General features: G+C 43.1%; 1 protein-coding gene across 1 annotated transcript in view; it reads left to right on the plus strand.

Moving 5' to 3' along the window:
• Positions 1-691: 691 nt before the first annotated feature.
• LOC144981366 (uncharacterized) overlaps positions 692-18,585 on the plus strand; it is a 30,498-nt gene continuing 12,604 nt past the window's right edge. Inside the window, exons 1-3 of the mRNA XM_078930556.1 lie at positions 692-754; positions 7,797-8,343; positions 16,127-16,332. Of these exons, the coding sequence (XP_078786682.1) occupies positions 7,894-8,343; positions 16,127-16,332 (656 nt within the window). The 5' untranslated portion in view covers positions 692-754; positions 7,797-7,893. The remainder of the gene's footprint in view (positions 755-7,796; positions 8,344-16,126; positions 16,333-18,585) is intronic.

An 18,585-nucleotide genomic window follows, 5' to 3' on the forward strand; every position in this document is an offset into this window, starting at 1 on the left:
TTTAAATAAGCTGGTATCCATCATGGATAATCCTGAGCATCCTCTCCATCCTGTATTGGATGGTCAGCGGAGCTCCTTCTCCAACAGGCTAAGGCAGCTTCGCTGTCACACAAACCGCTTCAGGGGGGGAGGGGCCCATGAGTCTGTCCATCAGGTGCAGCTCCGCGAGCCAGGCACATCTTCCGGGCAGCACACAGAGGAGGGAGGGAGGGGGTTGGGAAGCCGAGGACAAGCAGGGAGGGGGTGAGTTGCAGTTATCAACCCTAAGAACAGCTGCTGTAGTCCACTCTGTAGAAGCGGCTTTGTTTTGGTGGAGCCAAGGACAGTTGTCCACAGCTCCTTCGGGGAGTCTGATTAGATAAAATACTTTTGGGCGCCAGCAGGTTGTTTGTTCTGCTGGCAAAGTCCTGTGATTAATAAAGTAAAATAAGTGATATATTTTGTTCTTGTGTCTGTAAGTGTCAGGGTTTTAACTATTTCTTTCACAAAGAAAAGAACCACACAGGAAACCAGAATTTTTGTTACACTTCTGCAAAAGGAGTCGGTGTGTCACAGCTGACTTTCCTGTGTCCTGTGACAGCACAGGCAACCATAGGCTGATTTTATGCACATAAATACACAGAGCCATTGCATCACTTGCTTCCCGCCCATATTTAATAAATTTGCCTGCTGCAGGGTGAGAGCTCAGAGCAGATCGGATCAGAGACGAGACACGTTGCTGGTTGCTGACTCTTCTGGCTCTCCCCTTGCAAAGGTTGGAACACTTATGCAGACTGTTGTGTGTTTTGTTCTCTTTCCCATTGCACAAACAGGCTCTCTGAGGACTTTTTCTTAGGAGTAAGCCGGCCTGTGTCGGCTTCAGTGTTAGAGTTTAACATCTGTGTTCTTGGGGTAAATGTTAGGCCGTCTTAAAGAAAGCCCAAACCCCCAAAAACACCTTCAGTCAAAGCCAAACTAAGGCAGCACATTACAGAACCACAGCCAAGCAGAGAACTTCAATAAGAACCACCACAGTTTTCCAGATCTTCCTTCACGTAGAAATAAAGTCTTGAGACAAGGTACCCTAATGAATTTATGTTTTGTATTACAAATTCACTATTGCCGTGGAAAATGTGGTTGCCTGTTTTTTTTTTAACCTGTACATTACACTTAAAAAAGAGCCAAACAATTGGGGAACTTCATTAAAAGACTACATAAGGAGTGGTGACAGCACAGCTGAGGCCCAGCTGACATCGCGAATGACAACTCCATACGTAGATTTGCTGAGAGTCTGCCCAATGACATTTTCAGACACTGACTGTGAAAGGAAGAAAGCCACCGTGGCCACTTCGTTTAAGGATCTATAGAGGAAGCATCAACTGGTGACTGGAATCAAGCCAGCCCACTCTCATCAAACTGCTGTCAAGTGAGCCATGTCTAAGTACCATAACCATTCGGCCTGCAATAACCGTTCTGGGTCCTTTCGACTGAGGATACTGTCAATACGGTAGCCCCACTTGGACAAACTGCTTAGCCTGGAGATCTGCTCAGGCTCTACATATTTTCATTTCACGTTTCTTTTTGTAACTAAAAGTTCTTTTCCCTCGTAAGTTGTGTCTGACATTATTCTTTATAATGTTTATAGAGAGATTTTGCCACAACCCACTTTGTAAAAAGATCTGTGGCAGTTAGAATGAACCTGCTGCTCCACACAGAGAGAACCGTGTCTCTGAGCAGAGCAGCTGGAGCCTCGTAGCTTCGTGTTCGCATGCAGGGAAGATGCTTTGTTACAGTGTGCGGTCCGGAGAAGGGTTCAGAAGGCTGTTTTTTTGGCTGCAAATGCACTTAATAAGTCAAAGTCAAAGTCAGCTTTATTGTCAAATATGCTGCATACACAAGACATCCAGCACAGATGAAATTGATTTTTTCTCTCACCCCACAGTGCAAGCAGCTTATAAAATAATAAACAAAACAAATAGATAAAATGACAGTAATAATAATAAGAATAACAGTAAACTAAACAGTGCAAAAGAGCAATGACAAGGTTAAAGTGGCAATTTAAAGTGACAACAGTGCAAAGAGCAGTAAGTACGGTAGATGAGTCAGTGATGGCTGTCTGTGGTGAAGATGATGTTCTGAATCGGTGTGAAAGTTTTCAATGTGAGTTTGTATCACGGAGTGGAGGGGGCAGAGGGGGTAGGGCAGGGAGGGAGTTGAGTTTCCTTATCGCGTGGTGGAGGAAACTGTCCTTGAGTCTGCTGGTTCTGGCCTGGAGGCTTTGCAGTCTCCTCCCTAATAATAATCATAACAATAATAAAAGCACCCTTAGAAGATAATCTCGTTCTGTGTCGGACCTCTGTTTGTTTACAACAGACCACATAATCACTTTATTCTATGGTAGTATCGTGTCAGTGGAAAATAATGTTTACTTAATTTACCTTTTTCTATTTAATCAACATTATGACAGGTGAAGCTATGCCTCACTTGTCTCATCTCATCGGACTGCACGCCACAGTGGTAAACACAGAGTTACGAGCTGCAGCGAGCTGCAGGCGACAGGCGCTCGGGAGGCAGTAACGTTAAGGGTCTTGCCCAAAGGCTGTCACTGGCTGATGTTGATTGCTTACCATTGATATGGTAATTGACCCCACATTGTTCATTCCCCCCGGGAATTCAACCCTGGTGGTAATCTTTCACCTTACCAACCGAGCTACCCAGCCGCCATGAAGCACATCTTAAGCTGCAAGCTATCACACTTTTACCAACCAATCAATCAATCAATCAATCAATCAATCAATCAGATTGATTGAGAATACCGTCACCTCGAATGAAACCTTTCCTCATGTTGTGTTTAAACAATCTTATTTATTTTGCAATATCTTTCTAAATTTACCAAACGTTTTGTTGGATCTAAACCTAAACCAACATTTCTCAACTATATGTATGCCAAAAGAAAGGACGCGGACTGGAGGAACTGATTCCACGTGGAGATCAAAATAAAGTAGTAAGTAAAGTAAGTAGTTTCCTCTGAGTTCTGCAAAGCTCTGCTCCCACCTTTATTAGAATCTGGGCGTTTCCTAGCATACAACATGTGACATGTGTTTCTAAAGGGTAAGGGGTACAAACATATACACATACACACAGTTCACAAAAGTTAGGAAACTAATCTAAACATTTCTTGACATCGTCAGGAAGCTAATCAAAACATCCCTTGTGATCGTTTGTTCACCGCTGTAGATTAGGTCCATTTCTTGCAACAGCTGCCACCGGGTCAATACAAAATCTTTTACTGCATTCCCAGGATCACATTCCTCGCAGAAAAACAATGAACACACTTTGTCATATATGATAACACAGCAGTACAAAAGTTCTGAGTAATATGGGATAACGTATGCACAAATTTATTCTAACACGTTTACTAAAAGGTTTGCTCTTCACGGGGGGGGGGGGGGGGGGGGGGGGTTAATGTCTGGAAAGGATGCAAAATGATGATGAAAATGTCAGTTATTCTGTTCATCTGAAAATTGTTCATCCAAAATTAAGAAACTCTTTGTGTTTCACCTCATTTTGTGTGTTCATTCTTTAGTAACTTGACTAGTTTTCAGAGTGAATTGTTGCAACGTCGTGTTGATCACCTGGCTCAGGTGTATTCAGTCGGAGGGAAGGGACAGCTGGGAAACAGCAGGGGAGGGATCTGCATGGAGGATCAGGGTAGGGCAGCTCTGGTTTACAGACTGTTGCTTAGGCTGGTTGAGAATACGCCTTAAATCCTAACTGCTGCTTATTCATGGTTTAGTTAGTTCATTTTGAAGTTGTCATGATGCTAATCTGATTTGATATTGAAATTCTAAGCAGGAAACAGAAGCGTGCTTGTTTCTCATTACAGTAGACCTCTCTGTCTGCACCTGTATTTGTGTGTTTAAACAGTGTTTGGGGGAAAAAAATCATATTTCTTTGTAGTGTGAACTTGTTGTCAGGTTCTCAAATATGATATGACAGTTTCATCTATTTACTTGTACAGACGTTTACAGTGCCTTGCGAAAGTGTTCGGCCCACATTTCAGGCTGTAAACGTAAAAATATGAAACAAGTGTCCCACTTGTAGATTTTTCACCAAAATTATAGTTGAACAAAATTTATTGGATATTTCAAACTTTTTTAACAAACAAAAAAAAAGATTGGGTGTGAAAAATTATTCCGCCCCCTTAAGTTAATACTTTGTAGCTCCACCTTTTGCTGTAATTACAGCTGTAAGTCTCTTGGGATAATATCAGTTTTGCACATCGAGAGACTCACGTTTTTGCCCATTCCTCCTTCAAAACAGCTGGAGCTCAGTGAGGTTGGATGGAGAACGTCTGTGAACAGCAGTTTTCAGTTCTTTCCACAGATTCTCCATTGGATTCAGGTCTGGACTTTGACTTGGTCATTTTAACACCTGAATATGTTTATTTGTGAACCATCCATTGTAGATTTTGCTTTATGTTTTGGATCATTGTCTTGTTGGAAGACAAATCTCCGTCCCAGTCTCAGCCCGTTTGCAGACTCAATCAGGTTTTCTTCCAGAATGGTCCTGTATTTGACTCCATCCATCTTCCCATCAATTCTAACCATCCTCCCTGTCCCTGCTGAAGAAAAGCAGGCCCAAACCATGATGCTGCCACCACCATGGTTGACAGTGTTGGGATGGTGTGTTCAAGGTGATGAGGAAAGGACTTATTGATGGAACTGAAGATGATAATCTACATGACATGGTGTTGAACCGTTATTGAGGAAAGAGAAGAAGATGGATTTAGTCTTCAAATAATTTGATTTTTTGGATGAGTGAAATGATAAATATCTTAGAAAATAATACTCCAAATGTATGTGTTTTTTTGCTGGCTGTAGTTGCACAGTGAGAGTGGTTTACTGTTTTATTTATACAGTTTATTTAGAGGCATAAAAATGGTTAATGAGGGGGTTGAGTGATTCAGAGGTAGCACTATTAAAGGCCCAGATGTGTGATGCACGGTCTGTGACTAAAAAAGGTTACCGCCCCCAAGTGACAAAAACACCCCCTAAACAATGCTCGCAAACCGAGCGAGCGCGTAGGATCGTCGGTCAGGATTGCCGCTTTGGGATCGCCGCTGTTAGGATTGCAGCCATGCAGTTGTAAAATGTGGGGTCACTCGGTTAGCATTGCGCTTGTACGGTTGTAAGGTTCGCTCACTTAGTTCCTGAATGCACTGGCTCAGTTATCTTTGCGCTCATACAATTAATGGCAGCCATGACACGCCATCATCATTCCTCAGATGATGAAAACAAAGACGTTTATGGAAGCTGTACTGTATATGGCTCATGATCAATGTACAGCAGATCAATGGATGAGTGTTACGCCCCCTTTGTGTCTAGGGGTGCTAGGGGGGGGCATAACATAAAAAAAGTAAAGGTTTGGCTACCAAAGTTGACTGTAACAAAAAGCACCAAACAAATGTCTCCATAAAATAACCAAATTTATTTTACAAATAAACATCCTACAAGAACTAAAAGTGAAGCTAAAAGGCTTCAGGGTGAACCCAGGCCAAAACAACAAACAAAACCCCAACTAACTGCAACATGTAATCTTACCTGCAAAGAAAGAAAAGGGAAATCAAAGACAGAACGCGAACCTCCCTAACCTAACAAAACCAGGAGAAAACATGTACTAAACAAAATGGCGGTTCACCCCTACAGCTTCACTTAAACAAAATCATAAACCAAAGGACTAAACAGAGTGGGCACAGACAAAACTACAAAGAACTACAAAGTGCAACACAAACTAAAACAAGTGGAGAAGACATAAACAAAATGGAGAAGAAAACAAAATGGAGAAGAAAACAAAATGGAGAAGAGGGCCAAGCTGCTGTGGAGGCTTTTGCTGCAAGGCACCCTTCTCACCGGCTGGAGGTCCAAGTGGTGGCTTTAAAGGCTGCCTCCACCAGCTTGTCCAACACCCTTGCCAGCACACCTGAAAATAATCACAGACATACAAACAAAGATCCACAAAAAAACACAAGTCCCACTCTGATACAGAAATAATACACAAAACACAGAACAAACAAACAAAACAAAATCAAATACAGCCCCAGCTATAACAAAGAGTATTTTTCCACTGTTAAAAAAACAATCAAATCAATCTTTATTCTCATACAAAAGGTAACAGAAATTTCTGTACACCAAAAAAATTGTGATTAAAAAAAGCACAATAGAATTGAATCCCAGCCACCACCCACACACACAGACACACACAAAAACACACACTCCCACACAGAACCTTCAACTCCCTAAACCGATGCAAATAGACATTGGGTAACAGGCTGTGTATGGAAAGAAGTTGGCTGTTGGAAATGCTAGCAGTTGGGATCTCCTCCTCCATGGACAACCCCATAGTCAGCCAAGTGCAGCATCACAGACGGGGACCCGCCTCACTACAGCAGAGCAGGGATGCAGGTTCCAGCACTCAGGTCCTCTGGCAGACTGTTCTATAAACGAGGGCCATAGTGTGGAAAAGATGCCTCTCCGTAAGTTTCAGTTTTTACAGCTGGGCCAGAGGATCTCAGGATCCATTTTTATTTGACTAAAATATCTGACAGATAAGAAGGCGCAAGACCGTCAAGACATTTAAAAACTGTTAAAAGTGTCTTAAAAATCAATCCTGAAGCATATGGGGAACCAATGCAGGAATCTTATAATAATCAACGATTCTTCCATCTAGTTGTGTGATGCATCAGAACAGAGCAGAGCAGAGAGCTTGTAGTTTGCTGATTGTAGCTTCTACGTCAAAACTACAATATTTTTCCAACTGCGTTTTTCTGCTCCTGATTTACCGCAATTTTAATAGAGAACAACTCAGAAATGCAATTCTAAGCTTAATTTTCTTTAAAGATCTTCAGTAAAATGCTACAAGATCATAGAAACCCTTGTGCTATCCTAGGCACTTTAACATTGGGAGTTGGGTCATCTAGACCCACTAGACAGTGCTCTGATCCTTTTTTCTTCAATGATTTGTGATCTTCACTGGTGTCCATGGATTACATTAAATCTTTCCACCTTTATCCACCTTTGTCATGGTAGGGAAAACACGACAATGAAGGGTGGGGTCATCTAAGATAGCACAAGGGTTAAAAACACCAAAAACACAATTTCTATCAGAGTGGGTCTTTGAACCCATGAAAAGCAAAGCAGCAGAAATCTCTTTCTGAGCTTTGAAACATCAGAATTATTATTTTCATCAGATCTCATCTGCTTGAATCTTTTGTCAATTCTGTCTGTAGTCTGTTTATCCATTCATCTTCAGAACTGATTTACTTTTGTGGTCATGAGATTGCTGGAGCAAATCCAGCTACTGTTGGATGACGGCGGGGTTCACCCTGACCAGGTTTCCAGTCTGTTACACCTACACACCTAAAGACGATTAAGGATCATCAATTAACCTATAAATCCTGTTTTTGGAAACCGAACTTTCTGGAGAAAAACACACACAAACTCCACACAGAAAGAACCCACTGGGATTTGAACCAGGACCTTCTAGCTGTGGGTTAAGAGTGCTAACCACTACACCATCATGGACCCCTTCATTTGTTCTGTTCTTTATGATTTAATTGTTTTTTAGTAATGTCTTGTAAAGTGAAATGTTTTTTTTTTATATATAAAAGGCATTATTATTCATGAACATGTGAAGAAATACTGTAAAGTATTTGAAGAAACTAAAGAACCTGAACCAGTTTCTTCTTGATGGATCTCCAGTCTGTGCACAGATCCTACAGTCACTAACTTGACCCGCATTTTCTCTGTCTGCTGCAGGACGGCTCCACGTCGCCAGAATCAAACGCTCTTCTTTCCAAAGCAACACATCAACTTGATCAGGACTTGATTCTGGTTCATCTTCATTCACCTGAACATGCAGCGGCGAACAAACAGGAGAGGATGCACTGAGAATTTTGTAAAAGAAAGGCATTTAAAGCTTCCTGAGCTGAAGGAGGCTGCTATAAAAATTAATCATCCAAACAAGTACATCTACAGAGACGACATCCCAGCATATCCTCAACCAAAGTTCCAGGTCAGTTTTCTGAAACATGACACAACACGTGTGGGCTTGGAAGGAATCCGGCAGGATGAAGGCTTTAGGAATCCATATGGTAAATCCATGCTTTGGTGGAGCCTGCATGTGAGACCGGAGGATGTGGAAGCTGCTGAGAAGCAGCTCATGGAGGAGACGTACCCTAATATGAACGGGAAGATCGACCTGCCGAACTTCGCGAAGTCCCCGGCCTTTTTATCCACATCCCGGTTGGGCAACTTCCGCTTCATCTTTACCCTGGATGAAGTGTTAGAGGCCTACAGTCAGCAGGTAAAGCTCTGACCCCAAAATCTTCTGCAAGATTGGCATTTCTATGTTTCCAGGTTCTGCTCAAAATTTTATCAGCCAGAGATTCCACAAATTATCCTTTGAGATGAAAAGTCTGTAATGATCATCATAGAAATACTTCAAGTGTGAGAAACAGAATAACAGCTGTTCTGGCACAGGGCGAGGCAGGAGGATAATTGTATCAGAAACAGGCAAAGATAATTGAGTTAAGTTATTTAAACCAGTGTGTCCCATCCTCAATCGTGATATTATGACGTGATCTCTGGCTTTTGTTCTGATATTTATATCTTTCCCTACTTTGTCTTGAATACTGAAAAAATGTCGACCTTTCCTCTCCCATTCCCATTGTTTCTGCAATAATTCGCATCCTAATAATTGCTGTAATTTCCATTCTTCCTAATGGAATTTTCATCTCTGTACCGCGTTTCAACGCCCATTTTGCCAGATAATCAGCCATTTCCCTCCACCCCCCTATGTGCTGGTACCCACATAAATCTGATACTTATCTTCAATTTTTCTAACCAGAACAAACTCGAATTTCATACATTAGATCTGACCCGCTATCAGAAGAATAACATTTTATGAACAAATTATACCATCTCAATTTCTATTCTGTTCTGACCAGTGTAAACTAAATGATATTGCCAACATTTCAACTGCAAAAACTGAAAGATCCTTTGACGTCTTAATTCCAACATGTTTTCCCAATGTAGGGATACAGAAAGAAAAACCAGTCCTCTTTGTTTCTGGGTCTTCAGATATGGGAATGAATGAAGCATGGACTGTATCTAACCTGTCTGCTGTTATTTCATCCTAGTTTCCTTTCCCTTTGCTACCCTCCATCTTCCTGGGGAGATACAAATTCACTTGCACGGTTGGAAAAACCCAGAAAGGAGTGGCCGGGTACAAAAACGTCTTGACTAGGGTTTAACCATGAATGTTTGTCTCTCTGGCTTATCTAGCTAATTTCCAAGCAACACTTTCGTTTTTCCCACTACCACTTTCGCAACAAGGAGCAATAGCTCTCCTAACCAAGTGTTCTTCATCTGCACTACCCTGTATTTCAGGGGTTGGCAATTATTTTAACTTGTGGGCCACATTCAGTTCCAAAATTCAAGGAGCAGATGTGTGGAGTGAGAAAGAAATAACATGGAATTGTAGATGAAAACATTTGGATTGAAAATTATTTTTTAGAACAGAATATTCTAGAGTTTTTAGTTTAAAACTCTTCTTCCACCGGTGGGGGTACCGGATCGATTCGGGCTGGCAGATCATCTCGGGGTCCTTCGAGCAATGATGATGTCACCCTACGGTAACACCAGTTGGACAAACTACTTAGCGATTTTACGTTTCCTTTTTTTTTCTTTTAACTTTATTGACAATTGAGGTATCATACATTAAATAACGAACAATAACCATATAATCAACATTACCTCGAAAAATAATCACCATTGCCAAACATAACATATAAACATAGAAAATAAAGAATAGAAAAGAAAAGAATAAACATAACACACACACAAATACAAAACAAATAAGTAAAATAAAAAAAAATAAAAAAACATAAAACCAATCCAACTAGTTTAACAGTGGTTAGGGGTACTCATAAAGTTTGTATTTCTGAACAAAACTAAGCAATTTCAAGCCATTTTTCTTTTTCAGATAAGGGATTGCACGTAAAAACAGAGCTCTTAATGAAATGTAATAAAAAGTGGTTTGGTCTTGAAATTTTTATTTTTGTGGATATAAAACTTTCCTTGCAATATCAGGATATTAAGAACAATATTTTCTGTTCTATAAGATGACGGAAAGTTATAGTATTATCGTTCACCGTAACTGTAAGAGCGTGATTTGTCTGGACCAATAAATTGACCAATCACTATCGTACACGTCATCGTGCCAACTTACAGCCAATCAAATAGTGTGACGTAATCATTGGTCGAAGGACCCTGAAGGACCCCGAGACCATCTGCCAGCCCGAGTCGATCCAGTACCCACACCGGGACAGCCACTGTGTGAGTTGCGCATGAGAAATAACATACAGAACTTTTTCTAAAACTTTGGCACGTCTCAGCTAAAGCTAATCACTAGCAGTCTCCATGCCAAGCTAGTGCCGACGTTCTTGGGGAATTAATTTGACTTGCATATTTGCATATGCGGACAAAATGGGAGATAAAAAAGACCTTCGAAAGAAACGGGGACAAGCTGACCAGGACTCGGTGTCTCACTTTTGTGTACAAACGGCTATGATGAAAGGCGGTGAGGAACCCAACGCGGGTGCGCCGCTAAATGAAGTCACATTTACCAGAGCTCTGGAGGTTCTGAAGCGGGACATTTGTGACAAGCTGGACAGTAAGATTGATGCAGTCACGCATACGTTTCGGTTTGAAATTTCATCTGTGAAGGAGGAATTTAAAGCTGCTGTATACAAGCCACTGTCAACTCTCGGGGAGCCACCATCAAAGATCTAGAGCTTTCAGCCACGACATGCAATGATGACCTCTGCAATCCACTGTGAAAACCCTAAAGGAGGAGGCCAAACACCTGCAAACCAAATGTGTGGATCTAGAAGCAAGAGCACGCCGTAATAACATCCGTCTGATTGGTGTTCCAGAAAGGGGTAGAAACACCTGATCCCAGGGAATTTACCTCCCAACTTCTACAGGATCTATTGAAATTGGATGAACCCCCCCTGCTGGATCGTGCTCATAGAGATCTTGGCCCAAAACCCAAAACAGGGCCCCTCCTAGACCTCTGCTTGTCAGGGTGCATTATTTTCACGTTAAGATAGAAAAGATGCTACAGCGTCTTTCCTGACTTTACAGCTGTAGTGGCCAAGAAACGCTCAGAATTTACCAGTGTCAAGCATCTACTGCACACATGGTGTCAGATTTGGCCTGTTCTGTTCTATCCTGCAGAATTGCGGAAAATTTTATATATATTTAAAAACAAACAAACGCCCCTCTCACCCTCCGCGGTTGGTTTCTCCTCCAAGCTCGGGTCCTCTACCAGAGGCCTGGGAGCTTGAGGGTCCTGCGCAGTATTTTAGCTGTTCCTAGCACTGCGCTTTTCTGGACTGAGAGGTCTGAGGTCTTTCCAGGTATCTGTTGTAGCCACTCCTCCAGCTTGGGGGTTACTGCCCCGAGTGCTCCAATTACCACAGGCACCACTGTCACCTTCACTTTCCATGCTTTCTCCAGTTCTTCTCTGAGTCCCTGGTATTTCTCCAGTTTCTCATGTTCCTTCTTCCTGATGTTTCCATCACTTGGCACTGCCACATCCACCACAACGGCTTTCCTATGTTCTTTATCCAGCACTACAATGTCTGGTTGGTTCGCCATTACCATCCTATCAGTCTGGATCTGGAAGTCCCACAGGATCTTTGCCCTCTCATTCTCTACCACCTTCAGAGGTGTTTCCCATTTTGACCTTGGGGTTTCCAGTTCATATTTTGCACACATGTTCCTGTATATTATTCCAGCCACTTGATTGTGGCACTCCATGTATGCTTTACCTGCCAGCATCTTACACCCTGCAGTTATACGCTGGATTGTTTCAGGCGCCTCTTTGCACAGCCTACACCTTGGGTCTTGTCTGGTGTGGTAGATCTGAGCCTCTATTGCTCTGGTGCTCAGGGCTTGTTCCTGGGCTGCCAGGATGACCGCTTCGGTGCTGTCCTGTAGGCCAGCCCTTTCTAGCCATTGGCAGGACTTCTTGATATCAGCCACTTCAGTTATGGTCCGGTGGTACATCCCATGCTGGGGTTTGTTTTCCCATGAGGATCTGTCCTCCAGCACTGTATCCTCTGCTCTCCATTGCCTGAGACATTCACTGAGCACACTGTCATTTGGGGCCTTGAGCTTGATGTATTCATGGATCTTGGATGTTTCATCCTGGATAGTGGCTTCTACACTCACTAGTCCTCGGCCTCCTTCCTTGCGGCTAGCATACAGTCTCAGGGTGCTGGATTTGGGGTGGAACCCTCCATGCATGGTGAGGAGCTTTCGTGTTTTAACATCCGTGGTCTGTATCTCTTTCTTTGGCCATCTTATTATTCCTGCAGGGTATCTGATAAGTGGCAATGCGTAGCTATTTATTGCCCGGGTCTTATTTTTGCCATTGAGCTGGCTTCTCAGGGCTTGCCTTACTCGTTGGAGGTATTTAGCTGTTCCAGCTTTCCTTGTTGCCTGCTCCAGGTTGCCATTTGCCTGCGGAATACCAAGGTACTTGTAACTGTCCTTGATGTCTGCTATTGTTCCTTCTGGGAGTGAGACCCCTCCTGTGTGGACTACCTTGCCTCTCTTTGTCACCATCCGGCTGCATTTCTCGAGCCCAAATGACATCCCAATGTCAGTACTGTAGATCCTGGTGGTGTGGATCAGGGAGTCAATGTCACGCTCGCTCTTAGCATATAGCTTGATGTCATCCATGTAGAGGAGGTGACTGATGTTGGCCCAATTTCTGAGTCGGTATCCATAGCCAGTCTTGGTGATTATTTGGCTGAGGGGGTTCAGACCTATGCAGAACAGCAGTGGGGACAGAGCATCACCTTGGTATATCCCACATTTGATGGACACTTGTGCAAGTGGCTTCCCATTGGCTTCAAGGGTGGTTTTCCACAGCTTCATTGAGTTTCCTATGAAGGCTCTTAGAGTCCTGTTGATGTTGTACAGCTCCAAGCATTCAGTGATCCACGTGTGTGGCATTGAGTCATAGGCCTTCTTGTAATCAACCCAGGCTGTGCACAGGTTGGTGTGTCGTGACTTGCAGTCTTGAGCAGCAGTCCTGTTCTGTCGACCAGGAGTTGGTGTTTGGCTCCTCTGGAGTCTCTACCAATGCCCTTCTGTGTGTTGCTCATGAATTGATCCATGTGCCTATTTATCTTAGTTGCAATGATGCCTGACATGAGCTTCCATGTTGTGGAGAGACAGGTTATTGGCCGGTAGTTGGATGGGACTGCACCCTTTGAGGGATCCTTCTAGATGAGGATCGTTCGCCCTTCCGTTAGGCATTCGGGGTGAGTCCCATCTCTTAGCAGCTGGTTCATTTGTGCTGCCAGGCGCTCAAGGAGTGCGGTAAGCTTCTTTAGCCAGTAGGCATGTATCATGTCAGGGTCCGGTGCTGTCCAGTTCTTCATACCTGAGACTCTTTCTTGGATGTCTGCCACTGTGATGGTTACTGGATTCTGTTCAGGGAGGTTGCTATGTTCTTTTCTCAGAGAGACCAACCAATGGGCATTGCTGTTATGTGCTGTCTCTTTCTCCCAAATACTTTTCCAGTACTGTTCAGTTTCTAGCCTTGGTGGGTCTGCTCGGCTGTTTTGAACCTGCCACTGAGCAGACACTTTTGCAAGTTGAGTTGCGAAGAGCCTGTTTATCCGTCTGGCTTCATTGTCTCTTGTGTACCTCTTTAGGTGGCTGCTCAAGGCTAGGAGCCTTTGTTTGGCAGTTTCCAGTGCTTCAGGAATGGGCATCTGGCTGTATCTCTTAGGTACTTGCTTTCTCATTGTACCTCTTTGACCCTCTGTCAGCTTACTCACATACTTCCGAGTTGCCTTGATTTTGTCCTCTAACCGTTGTTTCCATGGTGGGTACTGTTTTCTTCCATGGTTGCTCTTGTAGCTAAGCATCTCAAGGATCACTGCTGCAGCAGTGTTAACGGCTGGGTAGCTCGGTTGGTAAGGTGCAGGACTGTCATGCAGGATTCCCAGGGCGGAATGAACAATTAATGGCAATAGAAATGGGGCAATTACCATAACAATGGAAATGGGGCAATTATCATAACAATGACGGGCAATTAACATTACCCAGTGAGAGTCCTTGGGCAAGACCCTTAACGCTAATGCCTACCTCACAACATGAGAGACAATGAACCACATGTCATGCCGGCTCAGACGTCGCCCGGCCAAACAAGGTCTGCGTCAGGTGCTGAGGGACCAGAGCACCCTGATGGAAAGTGGGCTACTGGAACAAGACGGAAATGGACCATATATATATATATATATATATATATATATATATATATATATATATATATATATATATATATATATATATATATATATATATATATATATATATATATATATATATATATGTAGTCCATTGACCTGAAGAGAGCGGGGACCACCGTTTCTAGTCCATATGTATACAGTTCTCAGACTTAAAAAACATGGAGGGGTCTAAAATATTCATCATAGGTGCATTTCTACAGTGAGAGACAGAATCTGAAGAAACATTCAGAAATCACGTTGTACGATTTTTTAAAACAATTTATTTGTATATTACTGTGACAAATAAGTATTCGATCACTTGATTATCAGATAGATTTCTGACCAGCAAAGACCTGCTGTTCTGCTTTTAAATAGTCCAACTCTACTCTGTTCCTGAATCTAAATTAGTGGCACCTGTTTGAGGTCGTTAGCTTGCATAAAGGCACCTGTGCACCCCACAATCAGTCAGAAGTCTAACTACCAACACGGGCAAAACCAAAGAGCTGTCAAAAGACACAAGAGACAAAATTGTAGACCTTCACAAAGCTGGAAGTGACTGCGGGGCAATTGCCAAGCAGCTTGGTGAGAAAAGAACAACTGTTGGAGCAATTGTCAGAAAATGGAAGAGGCTAATGATGACTGTCAGTGTCCCTCAGACTGGGGCCCCTCACAAGATCTCACCTCGTGGGGTATCGATGATGCTAAGGAAGGTGAAGAATCAGCCCAGGACTACATGGGAGGAGCTGGTCAATGACCTGAGCAGAGCTGGGACCACCGTTTCCAAGGCTACTATAAGTAATACATTGGCAGTTTGCCAATGACCATCTTGATGATCCAGAGGAGTCATGGGAGAAAGTCTTGTGGTCAGATGAGACCAAAATAGAACTTTTTGGTCTTAACTCCTTTCGGCGTGTTTGGAGGAGGAAGAAGGAGGAGCATCATCCCAAGAATACCAGTCTCCACTATAATTCATCCCAAAGGTGTTCTAGCGTGTTCTGAAGTGTTCTCCTTCTTAAAGGAGTAAAAGGTCTTTGAGGGACAGAAATCTTCCTTGTTTGTGGGAGATGCATCCTTTTTTTCTGATCCATGTACAAATAATTTCTTTAAAAATACAACAATGTGATTTCCTGGATTCATTTTCTGTCTCTCACAGTTTAGGTGTTTCTAGATTATTGTAGACCAAACTTAGCTTTTTTAGTGACATAACTTGCAGAATCGAGGATGGACAGATACTTTTTTAGCTCCATTCTAAAACCAACATTCAGCATTATTGTTATGTGGGTACAAGATGAATGACGATGGGAGCCTTTTTAAAGTTTGAGTGTTTTTTCATTCCAGGAAGCTAAAAAAGTTGAAGTCAAAACATTGAAATACAAAAGACTTCATTCAAACTTTAGTTTGTTGAGCTTAATCATCATCCCCAGAAGTACGCTCCCACTTCCCAAACAAATCTAAACTACGGACATGCAATAAAAAAAACATCAAAACTGCTGGAAGAGTCAGCGGATCACTTCACACACTGATGCAGCACGCAGAATATCTATGGGAGTCTGAGAAACCAGCACACCTCCCACTAAAAAGAATCCCACCCCCATCCTACCTTACAGGTGTGTACAGCCTCCAATAACAGAACCAGAGTTTCAGAGAATCCAGTACCACAGCTGGAGTACCAAACACCACCACATCATTGTATTTTGTTCCTACAACACACTGTCTGTTCAGTGGGCCTCTTATTCAGACTAATGAGAAGAACTTCTCCATCTTCTTCCTCAGTTCTGTGCTGGTGGTCAGCCGGTCATGCGGGTCTTTGAGACGGTCCTGTACAAACAGGAAATTATGTACTCAGTGTTGGTCCACAGTCCAAATGGTCCAGAGGACTTCTCCCAGTATCCTTTGTTGGCTGAAGACCAGAACGCCGTCTGCTTCTTCAAAGACGGCAGATTCATCTGGAGGTCAGAGGCCATGTGTGAGACGCACGGGTAAGCTTGAGGAACAGCAGCAAATACAGAGATTTTGTGTATAAATAAAACATGGTATCAGGGCAAAGAAGAACATTTTTGAGCCCATGTCTCTCTTTTTTCTGTTTTTTCCCCCAAATGTTAAAGATAAAATCTACTGTAATCGAATCAGTTTTGGATCTGGAGACAAGACAAAAAGAAATATGACTTTCAATTATTAATATTATATTCTCAGATCAAAACTGTTCTTAAAAATTATCCATCCATTTTCTAAGCCCTTTCAGGGTCACAGGGTTGCTGGATCTTATCCCAGCACTTTTGGGTAAAAGCGCAGTACATCCTTGATAGGTCACCAGTTAATTGCAAGGCTCTTAAAATCATCTCAAAGCTCATTTCTTCTCATCTCTGTAACTTATACAAGTCAAAGGTTCTTTAGAAGTTCACAAGTTTTTGAAATGAACTTCAAATGTATTTTCTATTCATCTCCTACTGTGGAAAAAAACAGAAATATTCTTAAATTGATAAACTCAAAGCAGGGGTGCTCATTACGTTGATCGTGATCGACCGGTCAATCTTCAAGGACAAGAGGGTAGATCGGGGGCCAAAAAAGATTTAAAAAAAAGTACTTCTTAAAAATCCACCAGCCAATCAAAATCCTCACCGACTAGGAACAGGACTTGATTGACATGTAGATTGGCCAATCGGACATCCTCTGAAACATACGTCACTGCAGACTTCTTTCTCTTTCGGCTTTTCCCATCAGGGGTCGCCACAGCGAATCATCCTTTTCCACCTCACTCTATCATGAACATCTTCTACCCTAACGTTAGCCAACTTCATGTCCTCTGTTAAGACATCCATATATCTCCTCTTTGGCCGTCCTCTTGCCCTCCGGCCAGGCAGCTCCATCTCCAACATCCTTCTACCAATATATCCACTATCCCTCCTCTGAACATGTCCAAACCATCTCAGTCTGGCTTCTCTGACTTTGTCGCTAACACAGGCAACGTGAGCCGTCCCTCTGATGTACTCGTTCCTTATCCTGTCTAACCTGGTCACTCCTAAGGAGAACCTCAACATCTTCATCTCCGCTACCTCCATCTCAGCCTCTTGTCTCTGTCTCACTGCTACCGTCTCTAACCCATAGAGCAGAGCTGGTCTCACCACTGTCTTGTACACCTTTCCTTTGAGTCTTGCTGGCACTCTTCTGTCACACAACACTCCTGACACTTTCCTCCAACCGCTCCAACCTGCCTGCACTCGCCTCTTCACCTTTTTTCCACAATCCCCATCACACTGAACTGTTGACCCCAAGTACTTAAACTCCTGCACCTTCTTCACCTCAGTCCCCTGTAACCTAACGCTTCTACCTTGATCCCTCTCGTTCAGACACATGTATTCTGTCTTACTACGACTGACCTTCATACCTCTTCTTTCCAGAGCAAACCTCCACCTCTCTAGCTGTTCCTCCACCTGCTCTCTACTCTCACTGCAAGTTACAATGTCATCCGCAAACATCATTGTCCAGGGAGATTCCTGTCTTACCTCGTCTGTCAGCCTGTCCATCAGCATAGCAAACAAAAAAGGACTCAAAGCTGATCCTTGGTGTAGTCCCACCTCCACCTTGAACTCCTCTGTCTGACCTACAGCACATCTCACCACCGTCATACTTCTCTCATACATGTCCTGAACTACTCTGACATACTTCTCTGCCACTCCAGACGACCTCATACAGTACCACAGCTCCTCCCTCGGCACCCTGTCATACGCCTTCTCTAAATCTACGAACACACAATGCAGCTCCTTCTGACCTTCTCTGTACTTTTCCATCAACATTCTCAAAGCAAAAATGGCATCAGTGGTGCTCTTACGGGGCATGAAACCATACTGCTGCTCACAAATCTCCACCTTCTTCCTAAGCCTGGCTTCCACTACTCTTTCCCACAGCTTCATTGTGTGGCTCATCAACTTTATTCCTCTATAGTTGCTGCAGTTCTGCGTGTCACCCTTGTTCTTAAAGATCGGGACCAGAACGCTTCTCCTCCATTCCTCAGGCATCTTCTCACTCTCTAAAATCCTATTGAACAACCTTGTTAGAAATTCCACTGCTGTCTCTCCTAAGCACTTCCATACCTCCACAGGTACGTCATCAGGACCAACGGCCTTTCCGCTCTTCATCCTTTTCAGAGCCTTCCTAACCTCATCCTTTCCAATCTCTGCTACTTCCTGCTCCACAACAACCACATCTTCCTCCCTTCTTTCCCTGTCATTTTC

This window comes from Oryzias latipes, chromosome 14, assembly GCF_053564925.1.
Source record: "Oryzias latipes strain Hd-rR chromosome 14, Olatipes_Hd-rR_3.1".
NCBI lineage: Eukaryota > Metazoa > Chordata > Actinopteri > Beloniformes > Adrianichthyidae > Oryzias > Oryzias latipes.